Source organism: Rhipicephalus sanguineus, chromosome 5, assembly GCF_013339695.2.
Source record: "Rhipicephalus sanguineus isolate Rsan-2018 chromosome 5, BIME_Rsan_1.4, whole genome shotgun sequence".
Taxonomy (NCBI): Eukaryota; Metazoa; Arthropoda; class Arachnida; order Ixodida; family Ixodidae; genus Rhipicephalus; species Rhipicephalus sanguineus.
This window is the reverse complement of record NC_051180.1, coordinates 146,919,898-146,935,887: the sequence shown is the minus strand read 5'-3', so window position 1 is coordinate 146,935,887 and position 15,990 is coordinate 146,919,898. Positions and strand designations below refer to the sequence as shown.

The following is a 15,990-nucleotide window of genomic DNA, read 5'->3' as shown; positions in this document are numbered from 1 at the left end:
TGCGTTGTCCGCGACAGAGGCAGTTACGCCATCTATGGGTGTATCTGGGAACTGGAGAGTGACATGCGACGTGGACGCTCATCTGTCGTCAGGCCCAGCCCCAGAACACTATTCGAACAAAAGTCAGCCCTAAACACTCTGGAACCTCCAAGGTTCTTTTTTTTTTACTCACCTTGCATACAAATGCAAACACTGCTGTGCTGTTTGCGCAAGCTGAAAGCAGCCGCACTGAGCACTATTTCAGCACGTAAGTATACTGTCACACTTTTGCTTGATTAAGCGAAGCAAGAAAATAAAAATAAAAACATCAGTGCTGCCCAATGGCAAACAGCATACAAAGAGAGAGAAATCTCACAGGCAGCAGTGCTGGAAATACCTAACATTTAATGAGTAACAACACGTCAGTTCACGGGCCGTCCGGCCGTGGCATGAGCGCTTATAATACGCGAGAAATTCGAGGCAAGCCGCGCTGTGGCCCCATCTTCAGGGAAGAGCACGATTGGCACATCGTCCTTTAAGCGATAACGTTGATTTGACAACAGGTGGCGACGGCGTTCCTTTCCCTTCGAGCGACACGCACTTTCGTCACTGAGCACCTTGTACTACACGGAACACAACGAACACTGTCCACTCGATGTTTGTCATCACCGTTGCTGTCCGTTGTACTCGAGGCGCGATCGAGCGTGCTGTGTTAACCGCACACGTGGTGGACACTCGCGAATCTTCCACTTCGTAGCATGCAGTTCCTGCAACACAAATGCGCTGTGGAAGAATGCACGACGCTTTGCTGTTTCTTGTTTCTTAGTGCTTCTCTTTTCTTTACCTACGCATCTCTTCTTCTTTAGCACCCGCGTTGCCGTCGCCTGTGTGAAAGGAAAGAAACACATTGACATTGAGAAGCCTATCACCTAACATACCATGGTCGAACCAGAGATCATTACATGCTGTCTAACTTGTTTGTTTTCCTACCAAAAACTGGGATGTCTGGGCACTTTGTACCCAAATGTTGCTCGTATTTGCACCTTTCATGGTGCTGCAAGTGGCTCCAATAATACGCGTAAAAGTGCCTATACTGCCTTAATAAAGTACTGTCCTTTTTTTTTTTTGGTACAAATGGTTCACGTATTGTGTGGTATTGTGTGGTACAGTTTCACCTCGAAGGATGCTCATATACTTGCGGAGTTGACTGTAGAACGGATGTTGTCAACTCTGTGGTAAGTACAGTTAAGTAGTTAAATTGTTGTGGTGTTTGCAGCGAGAATTAAACGATTGAGATGCACATGCGTGGTCAAAGGACTAGTGGTACATGAAATGACCTTTACGTAGAGTATAACGTGCCTATGAACACATTGCGTAGTGTCGTACTGTCGACCATTTAGACCTTGTTTTTTTTTGTTTTTTTTTTGCTGGGTCGCCCAAGTACAGCACCCTCATGTTTTGCAGTAAATGTGTTAGTCTGCATGAGAAGCGAGGCAAGTAACAAGTGATCTCACGTCTGCTACAGAGTTGTTATTTCTTAACCACTCTGTAACAGGGCCTTCATCGTAGATCAGTGTTCAACAGTGTAAGGTCCTACAACCTACTCAAATGTCTTTTAACCACCGTCATTGCTCCAACTAAAGGTTTCAGAGAGTTTCATTCACTACATGTAGGTGTTACTAACAAGTGAGTAAATTATGCGTATACCGTGGCACTGCAAGCAGTCAAACACGGCGTCTTCAGTCTTACCCTGTAGGTCCTATTCTTCAGTTTTAACCTGCAGTCGCACAGTATGCTGTAAATTCTTACTGAGACATCACGAACGTGATGTACGAATGCAGAGAACGTGAGTACTGGTGTACACGTTCATGGTGTCGCAATAACGTACAACGTATACGAGCAGGAAAACTCACACAAATTTTAACGTTGCCTCACGAAATATGTTTGGTTTTGGTATATAATTTTAAAGGAGGGAGTCTGGTGATCCTAAAATTTTATACGTTAGGGACTTCTGTAAACACTCAATCATCCCATACTACCGATTCATCCACGTGTGCTACCGCTTTTAAAGCATTCTTGGATGGTGCTTTGATGCAGGAATTGAAGCAAACAGCCAGCTAGAAATTGAGGTCAAAGTTGCGGGCTCGAAGCAATCAATTATTTTTGCTAAACTTCCGTAGAGATATTTTTAGTCACTCGTGGAAGGAAGCATTTGAAACAACAGAGAGAGAGAGAGAGAGAGAGAGAAAGCGAGAGAAAATAAAAACGAAAAAATATGCACACATGCACACACAATCAGAGTCGTCCTGATTCGACCCCTGTGCAGGGTACGAAACCGCTTAGTTCTGCCAGGTCGACCTCCTTTACATCGTCATCTCTCTCTCTCTTGAAACAACATGCACTTACAGTAGTCAATTTGCCTGCACTCAGGGTGAGGACAATGCCTTTCGTTTAGGACGCTGTCGGTCACTGCATATTCGCGATGACCCAGTCGACGGACATAGACACTTGGTGGTAGATGCCCGGCTGGAACGATTGCGCGCATCCAAATCCTGCTGACGTAATTCCGACGAGCGTCCACCGACCGTTCAAGTTCAGCATCATCGGTCCGCCGGAATCGCCCTGAAAAGACAATATGTGCAGTGCGCTCAAGTCCGTACACATAAACGAAGGTATTGACGTTTACGAACAGTAGTCACATTCTAGAACTATATGACGTTCGGGGTTAGATCACTTTAACGAGATTTCGTGTGACCCAGTGTCCGACGCGTTGGCGTCTGCAGTGACGGCGTTCTTGGCACTGTGCCATACCGGCATGCTTGGCACCACAGTTGTGAAGTGGCTACCCTCGAATTCGAATGATTCGGGAATCGTTCCCCATTATAAATAGCTGCAATAGAATGAGACCACGGTCGACCATAGGGAAGGGGGGAAGGTGGGAGGTGCCCTCCGATTTATATGACGCGGCGCCAAGTCAGCCCCATATCGTTGCTCAATCAGACCTGTCCTGTTATTGTTTAATGTGCAGTGTTATGGCCACGCAGGTTTTGGACGATAATGACGGCTGAGGACGCCAGATGTTGCCTTCCAAGAACGGTTTACTTCCCGCCTTTACTCCCGTAAAGTCGGGGACCAAAGGCAGGTCGTTGTGAGCAGCACGTCATTGCTTAACTTTCATTTTTCCATCAATTGCGCAGCTTGTTCTGTGTATAGGACTCGTCCAAAGGGGGCGGAGAGGCCCGGATGCAGTTCTGCTACGTAGATAGGAGTGCAGTACCACGAGCAATCTTCCCGGTTTCATGCAAATCAGGGGCGTAGCCAGAAATTTTTTTCGGAGGGGGGTTCGACCATACTTTATGTATGTTCGTGCGTGCGTTTGTATGTGCGCGTGTATATATACGCAAGCAAAACTGAAAAATTTCGGGGGGGGGGGGAGGGTTGAACCCCCCCCCCCCCCCTGGCTACGCCCCTGATGCAAATGTTCAGCTTTCTCGCTAGCATTTCTTTCAGGTACCGACGTAAGAACGAGGGTGCTCTTTTCGCATCAGCGTTGCTTGCCAGTGTAGAGATAACAGATCGCGGCATATTGCACCCCCGTGCGAGCTTGAATATTCCAGAGCCGTTATTGTGAAATATGTGGATACTATAGTGAGAACGCGAGAGTGAGTGCTCTTGAGCTTAATCGAGTGCTCGTAAAATATATCATTACAAAAGGGTGAGAACTGATAATTCCGCTGGAGACTCTCGCTCTTACCACACAGGCGTCCCTGCGCCCTTCCTTGTAGCCGGCACACATCATCTCCTGGTGGATCCTGATGCGGATGCCGCGGATGTGGTGCCAGTGCTCGCACTCGCTGCGCGTTATGATGGGCACCTCCACTTTCTGCAGAACCCGCGTGCCGTAGCGGTTACCTGCGCAACGGAACACCACGCGTACACTTTTAACAGGTTAGTGTGCTTGGAACCACGTAATCGGTTACGAATCGTCAGAAGCTTGTAATAATGCGCTAAGTACGACAAATCGGTATGCTACAAAAGCTCGCATGACGGAAAGAGCTTCACTGAAAGGAGCACACGGGCGAACCACAATTTGCCATTTTCACTGAATTGTGCAAATGTATAGCACGTGCATGCGATTTCTCAACGCTATTTTAAAGGCGTTCGCGACGAGATTAAAGCCATGATAAAAATATAAAACAGCGGTTAACACAGGACGAAAGAAAGATGTGACACGCCTGGCGCTCTTTCAACTGACAACGTTATCTGATATTTGATTAAATCTAACCCCCCCTCCGCTTCAACCTTCTTTACGGGCCCGACCCCACCGCGACCAAATTTCGTAACTGCATGCGGCCCACTAGCTGAGGTGAATTTGAGATCCCTGCCATATATGAAAGCACACGTGCACTGGAATGCCTAAGAGAGGAGCGTAGCCTTGCGTACTGAGCGTGGAGTCTGTCTTTCCCCATCCGGTGACCGTGGCTCGCCATCCTTCGAACGTCCATCCACGGGGCGGCAGGCAGATGGGCAGGATGTTCTCCTGGTAGCGCACGTGCCGGTCGAGCCTGAGCAGCGCCACGTCGAAGCGGTCCGGCTGCGACGCCGAGAAGGCGAAGTTTGGATGGATCTTCTTCTCGAGTACGCTGTACGCCTGCGCCCGGGACAACTGGTACCGCTGGTCCTGGATGTCGTACGCGCCCAGGATCACCGAGATTCGCCGCAGGGGCGTGCTGCGAAGACACGAGCGGGGGCCACACACGAATCAGCCAGATGTGTACGATCGCATGCGTGGCGAATTCTGCACAGGCGTCGCTCGCAAATTTACTGATTGTCCGAGCAATCTGGGTGGTGAGAAAGTCCCGAAAGCTATGCATCCACTCTTCACTTAAAACATCACTATGCATTATTATTAGTGGCACGAGCACCGAGGTCGCTCTTCCTCCTCTTCCAAGCACTTCCGGTCGAGCACTTACTTCCGGTTTCCCTAATATTCAGAAAGTCTTGTAAAAGATGCAACTGGTACGAAATCGATGGTCCTCGGGTTCAAGGTGGGAGTTACATTGGATACATATGATATCGGAGCATAAGTTGACTTAAGGCAAGGGCTAATTAACTGTAGGAATAATTAAAGAAAATTAATTGAATGAGTTCATTGGAAGAGCACACGGTGTCCTTGTGAGCAGCTAGGATCGTTGCGGCACCTATAGTGAATCTTAACCACGCGCTTACTTCTATACGTGACCTCTGAGATCAACTTTCTAGCGTGACGAAACTCAAGGTTAACCCAAGGAATACACCACACGAGCGTCGACGTGCGATCGCACGTCGACGCTCGTGTGGTGTATTTCTTGGTCACTACCAGGCACCTAAGTCAAAGATTAGGGTAGCTACAATTAGTATTGCTATAATAATAATAATAATAATAATAATAATAATAATAATAATAATAATAATAATAATAATAATAATAATAATAATAATAATAATAATAATAATAATAATAATAATAATAATCAATCAATCATTTATTTATTTAACGTGCCCAGGAACAACCGTAAGGTCTTTGTGCAGGCGCACGCAAAAAAAAAACAATAAAAATAAACTATACAATACAGACAGTCTTCAGAAATAAAAAGAGCAAATACACGTAGACAAAGAGAAATGAACACAAAAGGGGAGGAGTAAAATAAGACAACACGAGAAATATTGAAGGGGAATGAAAAATTAGATTGCATATATACAACTATGCGGAAAGACGGAGAAGGGAAGACTTTGTACATTGTGCCATACTATGTCAAAACAGTACAAAGCTCGGATAAAAACAATGATTGTGGACTATGAAAAATGTCAAGATCAAGAAATTAACATTATAGAGACTTTGTATTCTGTGAACGGTAGAGTGTTGGAAGAAGCAGGCGGGTACATGAAACGGTCTGTTCTCTCTGGTTAACTTACGCGGAATTCGAAAATTAACACAATTGAGAAGTACAGGGCAGGATATGATACCGTGGACTAGCTTGTAAAGAAACAAGAGATCAGAACGATTTCGTCGGCAGTGAAGTGATGGCAATGATAATAATTCAGCAGTATTTGAACGAGATTTTTTAGCAAAGCGATGGTTATATATGCTAAGGAATTTTTCTGGACTCGTTCAATGGTGTTACCGCTGGATTGAGCAATGCCATTCCATATCACGGACGCATACTCCAGTTGAGGAAGACATAGCGCGGTGTACAATTTTCGGAAGGGCATAGGAGAACGGAATTCTCTAGACAATCTGCAAACACAGCCTAGGGTGCGAAGACCCCGCAAAGCAACACGCTTAGCGTGAGCAGAAAGTTTAACGTGCTATCAACAACAACACCAAGATCACTGATCTCATAAACCTTGCATAAGGACACAGAATTGACAGAGTATTGAAATGACACGCTAGATGTTTTGCGAGTGATAGACATGAATTTTGTCTTCGAGGCATTCAGAGAAAGGTTATTAGCGTTGCACCATTCGGAAAAAGAGCGCAAATCTGACTGCAGCAAGCGACAGTCGTTAACTGAATGAATTTCCTTAAAAATCTTGATGTCATCGGCATACAAGAGGAAAGAAGAATTACGAATGGCAAAAGAAACGTCATTAACGTAAATTAAAAATAGGAGTGGGCCTAATACTGACCCTTGAGGGACCCCACTAGTCACTTTATACAAAGAAGACGTTTGGCCATTTACCGCTACATAACAATATCTATTGAGCAGATAGCTCTGCAGGAGATTCACAACCGACAAGTCAACATCAAATTGCGCAAGTTTAACCATAATCAGTGTGTGGCTGACTACGTCAAAAGCCTTGCTCAGGTCACAGTAGAGTACGTCAACCTGTCCTCTCTGAGAAATAGGTGTGGAGATCTGCGTCATGAAACTAGCAAGATTTGTGGTAGTTGAGCGGCCAGCAAGAAAACCATGTTGATTAGGAATCAATGAGCTTTTAACACTAAAAGACAATATTTTGTGAAGAGCCAGCTCGAAGATCTTTGATGTGGCACATAGTAGAGAAATCGGGCGATAATTAGAAACATCTGTTTTAGAGCCCGACTTAAATACTGGGAAAACACGAGCAGTTTTCCACATGCTAGGAATTATTATTATTATTATTATTATTATTATTATTATTATTATTATTATTATTATTATTATTATTACTATTATTTTTATTATTATTATTATTATTATTATTATTATTATTATTATTATTATTATTATTATTATTATTATTATTATTATTATTATTATTATTATTATTATTATTATTATTATTATTCTGCACAGGCCTCGCTCGCAAATTTAGTGATTATTCGAGCAATCTGGGTAATGAGAAAGCTCCCAAAGCTACGCATCGACTGTTCACTGAAAACATCACTATGCATTATTATTATTAGTGGCACGAGCATCACTTCACTGACTGCCATCACTTCACTGCCGACGAAATCGCTCTGATCTCTTATTTCTTTACAAGCTAGTCCACGGTATCATATCCTGCCCTGTACTCCTCAATTGTGTAAATTTCCGAATTCCGCGTAAGTTAACCAGAGAGAACAGACCGTTTCATGTACCCGCCTGCTTCTTCCAACACTCTACCGTCCACAGAATACAAAGTCTCTATAATGTTAATTTTCTTGATCTTGACGTTTTTCATAGCCCACAATCATTGTTTTTATCCGAGTTTTGCACTGCTTTGACATAGTGTGGCACAATGTACAAAGTTTTCCCTTCTCAGTCTTTCCGCATAGTTGTATATATGCAATCTAATTTTTATTCCCCGTCAATATTTCTCGTGTTGTCTCATTTTACTCCTCCCCTTTTGTGTTCATTTCTCTTTGTCTACGTGTTTTTGCTCTTTTTATTTCTGAAAACTGTCTGTATTGTATTGTTTATTTTTATTGTTTTTCTTTTGCGTGCGCCAGCACAAAGACCTTACGGTTGTTCCTGGGCACGTTAAATAAATGATTGATTGATTGATTGATTGATTGATTGATTGATTGATTGATTATTATTATTATTATTATTAGTGCTATTGGTAGTAGTAGTAGTAGTAGTAGTAGTAGTAGTAGTAGTAGTAGTAGTAGTAGTAGTAGTAGTAGTAGTAGTAGTAGTTTCATGCATACATGAAAGAAATCACAGAGAGGATAAAGAGGCTGCCATTTGCCATCAGCAGGGACAGAACGCCTCTAGAAGATAGAAATATGAATAGAAAAAGATAGCGAAAAAAAAAAAAAAGAGCGATGGTACAGGAGATTACTAAAGTACTGGTTACAAGCAATGATTGATCGAGATAAACCTTTATCGAGCAAAGGATGGCTATTTCTGTGCGAAAGGTAATAACGCAATGCAAGGCGAAGCAAACAAGAGGTACAAAAATCTCTTGTTTCTTCGCCCTGCGTTGCGTTGTTACCTTTTGCACAGTATGAACCGCCTAGTCCAGCAACATGTTTTATTGAGGTGCCTATTTCACATCGGCATGGGAACGAAAGAGGCCATCTTCGTTGGGAAGATGGCGCTGCGAAGAAAAGATCTGCAAACGACGCTACGATTTTCAACACGAAACCTAAGGGCTGTATACACTTAATTTTGTCCAATTGGCCGCTGTCATCGCTCACGAAATGGTGCAGCATCCCTTAAATTTAGAGCACACATAAGTTTGAGACGTCGAATCTTTCTTGTGTGAAAGGCCTCAGTGTCCTTACCTAGAGTAAACGAAAAATACTAAACGCGTGATTGTTGCCGTAAGCGTGGTTCTGCATGCGAAGGAACAATCAGTTTAATTTTTAGGGCACACTAAATTTCAAATTTTGCTTATTTCTTCTATATTTTATTTGGAGAGAGGATAAACTCTGTTTCGCGAAATATAGCTCGAGAGAGGCGTCATTATTCCAGAATTCCCTGAGCTCAGGCCAATTCCTGGGCCCTCGCGGTCAACCGTCGCTGACACTCGAAGTCGGAGCTGGCCAAGGCGCGTACCCTCCCAGTGACAGATGGGGAAGGACGGGGGGGGGGGGGGGGGCAAGGATTTGGGGGTTTTAGTGGTGCTTCTCTGCAACGTCCTGTTGGAAGGACCCGGTTTCTTCGAAGAAGCGGCACTGTGGAAAGAATGGTGCAGGAACTGCGAGGCGATACTTGTTTGTTGGGGAATGTAACGACCTGTAGATCTCGGAAGCAAAACAGGAGAGAGAGAAACGGTAGGGAGGTTAACCAGTTCAGAATTATCGATTTGCTACCCTACACTGGGCAAGGGAGAGTGTGAAAGTTAAGGGTGTCGGGAGAGAGAGAGAGCGACGGGGAGCACACACAGAATGGCAAAGTCAGTAACTTTTTTGCGCATGCGACATCACTCGTCAGTAGCGACAAACGCTGTTGGGGAGCTGGCTATGGCCAACGTCTTTAGGCTATGGCCAGGCCGGCCATCGCAAAAAGATGAGATGGCCCGTGGTAAGCCGCTCGCTTGTGCATGCAGTCGCTGCTGCGGTGACGTGTCAGTTTGGCTCTGGTGCTTCACGAGTAGAGGTCGGAAAGTTTTCTGCTAAAGGCCTCCGTGTCATATCTGAGGGCTCCAGCTGGCCACGTGCACTGAGGCCACGGCCCTGAGCCAAAACACAATTGTATGTAATATCTCGTGCAAGTCTGTCGATTTTTTTTTAATTTTAACGTGCGAGGAGCCCACTGCGCGGTAGTCGCGTCTTTCAGGGCCAACAATAAAGTTTCGCCAACCAACCAACAATGTCTTCGTCGCTTTCAACTGCAATGTCTTCCGAGGATGACTTTTCGGAATGATCGCTAGTGGCATCCGTTTATCGTCAAAGTGAGCTAAAGCAGTTGCGAGTGATCGTCTCTGCACATTATGGCGAAGACAGCCGCACATGATATGTTGTAAGTTCTCTGTAGATCTCGGAGTTATCTCTCCTGCTGTCCATGTATTGACTTGTGTGAAGGAAGGTATTTGGTCTGCAGGTTAGCCTATGTTATGTGAAGTCTTGGTAAGAGAACAGAGAACGCATCCGCTCGTACTGCGATTCTTGGAGAGTCAAATCTTTAACCACGAGATTGGCGCTCTATAGGTAGTTGCCAGGAATACCGTGGTGAGTTTAACATAAGCGGTGATATGCTCTGGATAGCACTAACATTTTTGATAATGGTAAAGGGATAACTGCAACTATGACTGATATAGTGTCAGCTCTGCACACAGAGCGGCGATAACAGGTTAGCTTGTTAAAAGCGTCCGCCATGCACAACCACGTCTTCACTGACGCTGTATACCCGCAGTATACTCCGAGTTTCCAGAGCGACGGGCCTCTCAGCCGAGACGCTGAATCCAGCTGCCATTTGAGAGCCTTGTATACTCACTGATGTACGCAGTGCGCGGCCGTAACAACGTAGTAGTGGTTGACGAGGGCTCCACCGCACTGCTGACGGGAGATCTTGATATGGGCCTGAAACATAGTGTGAGGTTGATGTGCTTGTAAGAAAACAGACAGTGCCAAAAAAAAGACTCTGTGTTATTGTGTCAACTCCTGTACCCCGCCCCCCCTGCCCCCGCTAAAAAAAAGGACAAAAAAAAAGAAAGAAGAGAAAAGCGAACAACGCTCGACAAGCAGCGAGAGCGCTGGTTCACTCACATCTTAACTTTTCGAGCTCGCATCTTAACTTTTCTTGTACCTTATCTGAACACACGAGTCCGTCTGCAATGTGCTCGTTTATCACCGTACATTCTAGTGTGATCGCTGGTGCTCACGTGCATTTGGGAATCTACAACACGATTCGTGACGCGCGCGCAGCCAGATTAGACGAGACTCTTTTGGCATCGAACGGGCAAAGGCACTCAGAGACACTTCCGTTTCCAGTATTCGCGCGATCTGCGCCATGCGACAAAGCGAAGACAGTGATAACCTAGTGAAAAGCACCAACATTCAAAAACTAAAACGACGCAACATCACTCAATAAGGTTAACACGTGTCCACTCTAAGATCTAAAAAAAAGTATAAACTCTTGGATTTTAGTAGCTAAAACAGCGATCTAATAATATGACATGTCGAAGCAGGAACTCGGGATTATTTTTGAGGACCTGTGTTTCCTAAACGCGCACCTTCAACTAAGTGCGCGAGTACTTTTCGCAGTTCGCACCCATTGAAATGCAGTTGCCTCGGCAGGGAGTCGAATACGCGATCTCGTGCTTAGCACGAGATCGGCAGGTATACCTGCTGGACACTTATGCATTCTTGCATGCTGAGCGTAACTATACAGAAGAAGTAGATGATGCCTTAGCGCCTGTAGAGTGCTATCACGAACTTGCCTGCCATGGGAACTCTCCGTACTGGGCATCTTCACCACCTATGATTCTCCTCTGCGGCTTGTTCGTTGATCTCCCGCACACTGTAAGAACAAATCAGGGAGAAACAGGTCAGCGCACGAGTCAAAACTGGAGGCTTTCCAGCCCAAAAAGGTGGTCTGACATGTTCAGTATCAAAACTGCAGGCGAATAACACATTTGCATCAAATGCGCCAACTTGCTAAGCCGAGGCTGGGGCAAGCTCGCGCGCGTACAGGGCGATGGAAAGAGATGCGAACAGCAAGGCGCTGGCGGCGCGTATGCGCTGCGCTGTTCGCAATTGCTTTCGTCGCGCTCTTACCTTTGTGGCAATAAAAAAGAGGCTATAGAGTCATCCTTGAATGTACAATGAATGGCTCTAGCGTCCCTTTATTGTTAGGAGGCAGGCTACAACCACCCGAAAAGAAATGCGAACAGCGGAGCGCGTAGATGCCGCACCGTTCGCGTTTCTTTCCATAGCGTTTCTTTCCAGAACGCGACGCGTCGACATCCCACCTACGTCGATGTTCCCTATGTAGCGCGTACACATTTGTCACGGAACAACATGGTGACGTTAACCATGTAAAATACATACTGCAAAGTAATGACATGTGCTGTGGTGATACACGGTGGAAATTAGGATTAGGGTACTTGCTCGTTCACGATCACATTGTAACAGAGCTCATAAAACGAGACACGCCACATGGAAGACACATTGACAGCGCTGTGTATGTCTTTACCATGGTATTCAGTCCTAGTTTTCTGCACAGTCATTGGATACCTGCAGCCATTCAGTGTCCTTTAACCGGTGTCCAGGAGTGATGCATTTGTGAAACAATGAATTAATATGTACTCTTGGCGAACACGCAAGTGACAATCGTGTAGAGGAGCAATAGCGCCGATCGCTACAACATCTGTAGTCAATCAGAGCACGCTTCTCCAGTGCACTCGTTCGTACACGAGGATGGCTTGTCAGTGCACGTCATCATTCGGTGGCCAGTCAGGCTGACGAACTGCGTGACGATGAGCAAGGAGCAGCCTCATTATAGAACATATCGCGCGGACGCGGCTCTCGATCCCTGCATCCGCGATACAGAATCTCCACCCTTAAAAACAGGTCACAGGCGCTGCCGGCGTTTCTTGTTATTCCGGGTCACGTGTATTGCATTCGCCCACAAAGGCTGTCGGCAACGCTCAGCGCAAACCACGCCTCATTCTTCGAGAAGCTTCACGATTGTTGTAGATGATTTTGTTAAGATTGCGCGCAAGACGCGAACGCTCGAGCTCATTCTAGAGATTGCGCAACCACCAGCGATATCGCTGGAAAGTTCGATAGCGCCTGTATAAAAGCCGACGCGCTTGACCGCTTGTCAGTTGATCGACGGACGACGCCCTGTTCGCCGCTATCATTGTACAGCGCGTATTGCTGTAGTGCTAGTTCTCATTTTCCGGCCACAAGTTCGGCCAAATAAACAGTTTCACCCTGCAAACGCCGACTGCTGTCTTCGTCGACGTCACGACCACGTGACAGTATAGTTCTTATAAATTTAGGCAGTTAGACCATCATGCCAAACCAGTCTATGGTATTGCGCCCAGTGACCACGATTAATATACCTGAGCATGAGATAATTAAAAACCACTTATATGTAAGTCCTACTTACTATATGTATTATTACATGATATGTATTTTATGTATGTGCTTAAGTCTATGATGTGTTGACTGTTATGTTGCCCACACGTGCGGATTCATCCCCGTAATTGACTGTTATGCTGCCCATATGTGCAGATACGATTCAATGATGACCACATACATTATCAGAGACATTATTAATTGCCTTTCGGGCATTTTCTTTTAGATATGCGATTGTGGTGTGTGTGTGTGTGTGTGTGTGCGTGCGTGCATGTGTGGTTGTGTGTGTGTGTGTGTGCGTGCGTGCGTGCGTGCGTGTGTGTGTGGTGTGTGTGTGTGTGTGTGTGTGTGTGTGTGTGTGTGTGTGTGTGTGTGTGTGTGTGTGTGTGTGTGTGTGTGTGTGTGTGTGTGTGTGTAAGCCGGCGCCTTATTTGTGCGCCAACATCTGCTTTTACATCATATCAATGAAAAATCAAAAGACTACAGAGTTTTTTTACAGAAAAATACCAGGGTATTGACGCTATACGGTACAAGTTCAAATACCATGGGAATGATGGATATATACAGCAAATGAATTTACCTAATCTCCACGTTAGTAACGCAAAACTTTTTTGCGGCGGTATCTGTCACGCTTTGTTTGTAAATTGCCAAAGACATAAATTTCCAGATATTTCTTAAGCGTGGCAAAGCAATTGTGCGCCTACTCGATTATTTCGATTTCTGTGTGTGTGTGCGTGTGCGTGTGTGTGCGCGCTACTGCATTCAAAGTAAGTAATCTTCAAAGTCACGAGGCCGTGTGAAGCCGGCAGAAGGCTTATGTTAGGGCTAATTCAAGCATTTCTCCATCAAGCTTTCAGCTTTCACCGACACTACGTTATAGTTCGTTCAAATAGCTTTCGTAAAACCTTCTATGCTGGATGTGAGTGCAGATTTAGAACCTTTGGTCTATTGGCTCATGCCCATACTTGGTGATTGACCGAAATCGCGTAGATCAATACAAAAAATAAGTAACGTAACAAGAAGGGTGCTTTTTTGTTTGCTTAGGAAGGATGTTTTGCTTAGAATGACGATACATAAACATAGGAGAAAAGGAAGGGGAAGTGACTTTATGAGAATACGAAATAACTGTACAAATAATAACGTATACACGGAAAATACCGTGGTGGAGATCAAAATAAAATTTTGACTCCTAGATTAGAGTTTCAGTCTCATTGATATTGCTATATCATTTTCGATGGCAGCGAAAACCTTCCCGTGATGTGCCGAAGAGACAAGGCATCCAGGAGTGGTAAATCTTGAGGAGTTAAATGTAATACAGTTATGCGGAAATGTGTTTCTGTGGTACTTTTCCATAACGCAGTCGATCGTCGACAACAAATAAAAACAGTTAATATAGCCTCATCTTCCATACAAAAGGAACAAATCGGGGAAGGTGCCATATCAGCCCCGTGCAGATATATACTATGTATATAAAGGTGGAAGAGTGGACGCGACATTGGGCCAGTTGGCGTTGCATTGCACGAAGTGAAAAACAGCGCTTTACAACACGGACAAGAAAGGGAAAGGTATGGGCACATGATGTACCCGTGTGTCATGCGCACAACGAATCGTGTGTCTACCTTTGTTGTCCGTGTTGCAAGCGCTGTTGTAAGCACTTCTTACATTTTGAAGATTGTGCACGACATCTACGATAAATACAATGCCTGTCGCATTCGCTCACTCACCGTCTTCGTCGTCCACGTTGTAGTACTTTCGCTGCGTGGCTGTGCGCGCGACGGCCGGACTCCGCGCTTGGAGCGCCTGCACCGACGCGTGGTCGGCTGGCAGCGAGGATCGCGTGCGGGGTGGCCGCACGCAGCACGTGTACAGCAGACTGTTGCCGCAGCGACCGGCTGCCGTGCCGCCCGACAGCAGGCAGAGCAGCACGAACGTGCACCGGTCGTCGCCACCGTACGAGCACTGGCCCTGGCGACTCGAGTAGCCGGACTCCTCCGGAAGGTCTGCATAGTGTGTACTCAATGGGTGAGCAAGAGAATGGTGCTCCGCGGCAGCGTCTCGTACTGCGTTTAATCCGTACTTTCTTTAGACTAACCTTCTATGTGTGTCCGCGTGCCTCGATACTACAACCAGCGCGTTTTACCGCAGACTATGTAACAACTAGCTCCGTTTGCTGCCTTGCCATGGAACAACTAGTGCCACCTTCATCATTTACAGTTCTTGACCTAGCGAGAGAAAAGTGGGACACCCGCCTACCTCCCTATTGAAGGCTTGACTCAAGGTTTTCATGTGCTATCATGTTGCACTGTGCTGAGAACAGGTGTCCCTTTTTTCCCGTAAATTATGGACAGTATAGTCAAAGAAGAGACGCCACTGCAGATAACATTGCCGCATGAGGACAAGCCCTGTCACCGGAACGTTGGCTCCAGCGATATATCTTGTTCAACCGCAACTGACCGTATACCAAGTCTACAATATTTCTTATAATTTCTTTCGAACCAAGAAAAGGGACCGTAAAAATATGCGACTGGATCCTCCCTTTACGCATCGGAAAGTCTTTACTGTTGGCCTTATCCAACACTGCTACACCTTCAACTCTCCACCTTTTGCCGCATTAATCTGCACGCACCGTATTTTATATGGATGTCGGAGTTTCGTCGAGAGGGGGGGAAGATTCATAGGACGTTGCATTATCTGTGCATTCTATATCAGAAGAAGGAATAATGGCTACGTTGGCCACCCTTTCTGGAATTTTCTATACTGTAGATACTTCTGCTCGGGACAAATTCAATGCAAGGATCTGAATTGATCTGTCGTTCACGGGCGCGTGTATATTAGTCGTGGTAGTGAAAGGACACTCCGCCTGTATACTACATAAGCTAATCTTTGTTTAATTAGTTTCAGGGTGTAATCTGCGCTCGTCTTTTTCCTCTTTTACATTGTGTCCTGTCTTGTCGCGTAGTTGGTGCCACTGCAATCAATCCTATTAGGCTCGCTTGTCATACACGCATTATATGATGACGCCGTGGGTATAC

General features: G+C 45.5%; 1 protein-coding gene across 2 annotated transcripts in view; it reads right to left on the bottom strand.

Annotated features, from left to right (window-relative positions):
- Positions 1-364: 364 nt before the first annotated feature.
- LOC119394319 (serine protease 30) overlaps positions 365-15,990 on the bottom strand; it is a 179,311-nt gene continuing 163,685 nt past the window's right edge. The window contains exons 3-9 of one of the 2 annotated variants that reach the window (XM_049415743.1): positions 14,683-14,958; positions 11,314-11,393; positions 10,368-10,453; positions 4,423-4,709; positions 3,734-3,891; positions 2,386-2,601; positions 365-863 (exon numbers count right to left, since the gene is read on the bottom strand). In XM_049415743.1, coding sequence (XP_049271700.1) covers positions 2,446-2,601; positions 3,734-3,891; positions 4,423-4,709; positions 10,368-10,453; positions 11,314-11,393; positions 14,683-14,958 — 1,043 coding nt within the window. In that variant the 3' untranslated portion in view covers positions 365-863; positions 2,386-2,445. The remainder of the gene's footprint in view (positions 864-2,385; positions 2,602-3,733; positions 3,892-4,422; positions 4,710-10,367; positions 10,454-11,313; positions 11,394-14,682; positions 14,959-15,990) is intronic. The other variant, XM_049415742.1, reaches the window with a different exon arrangement.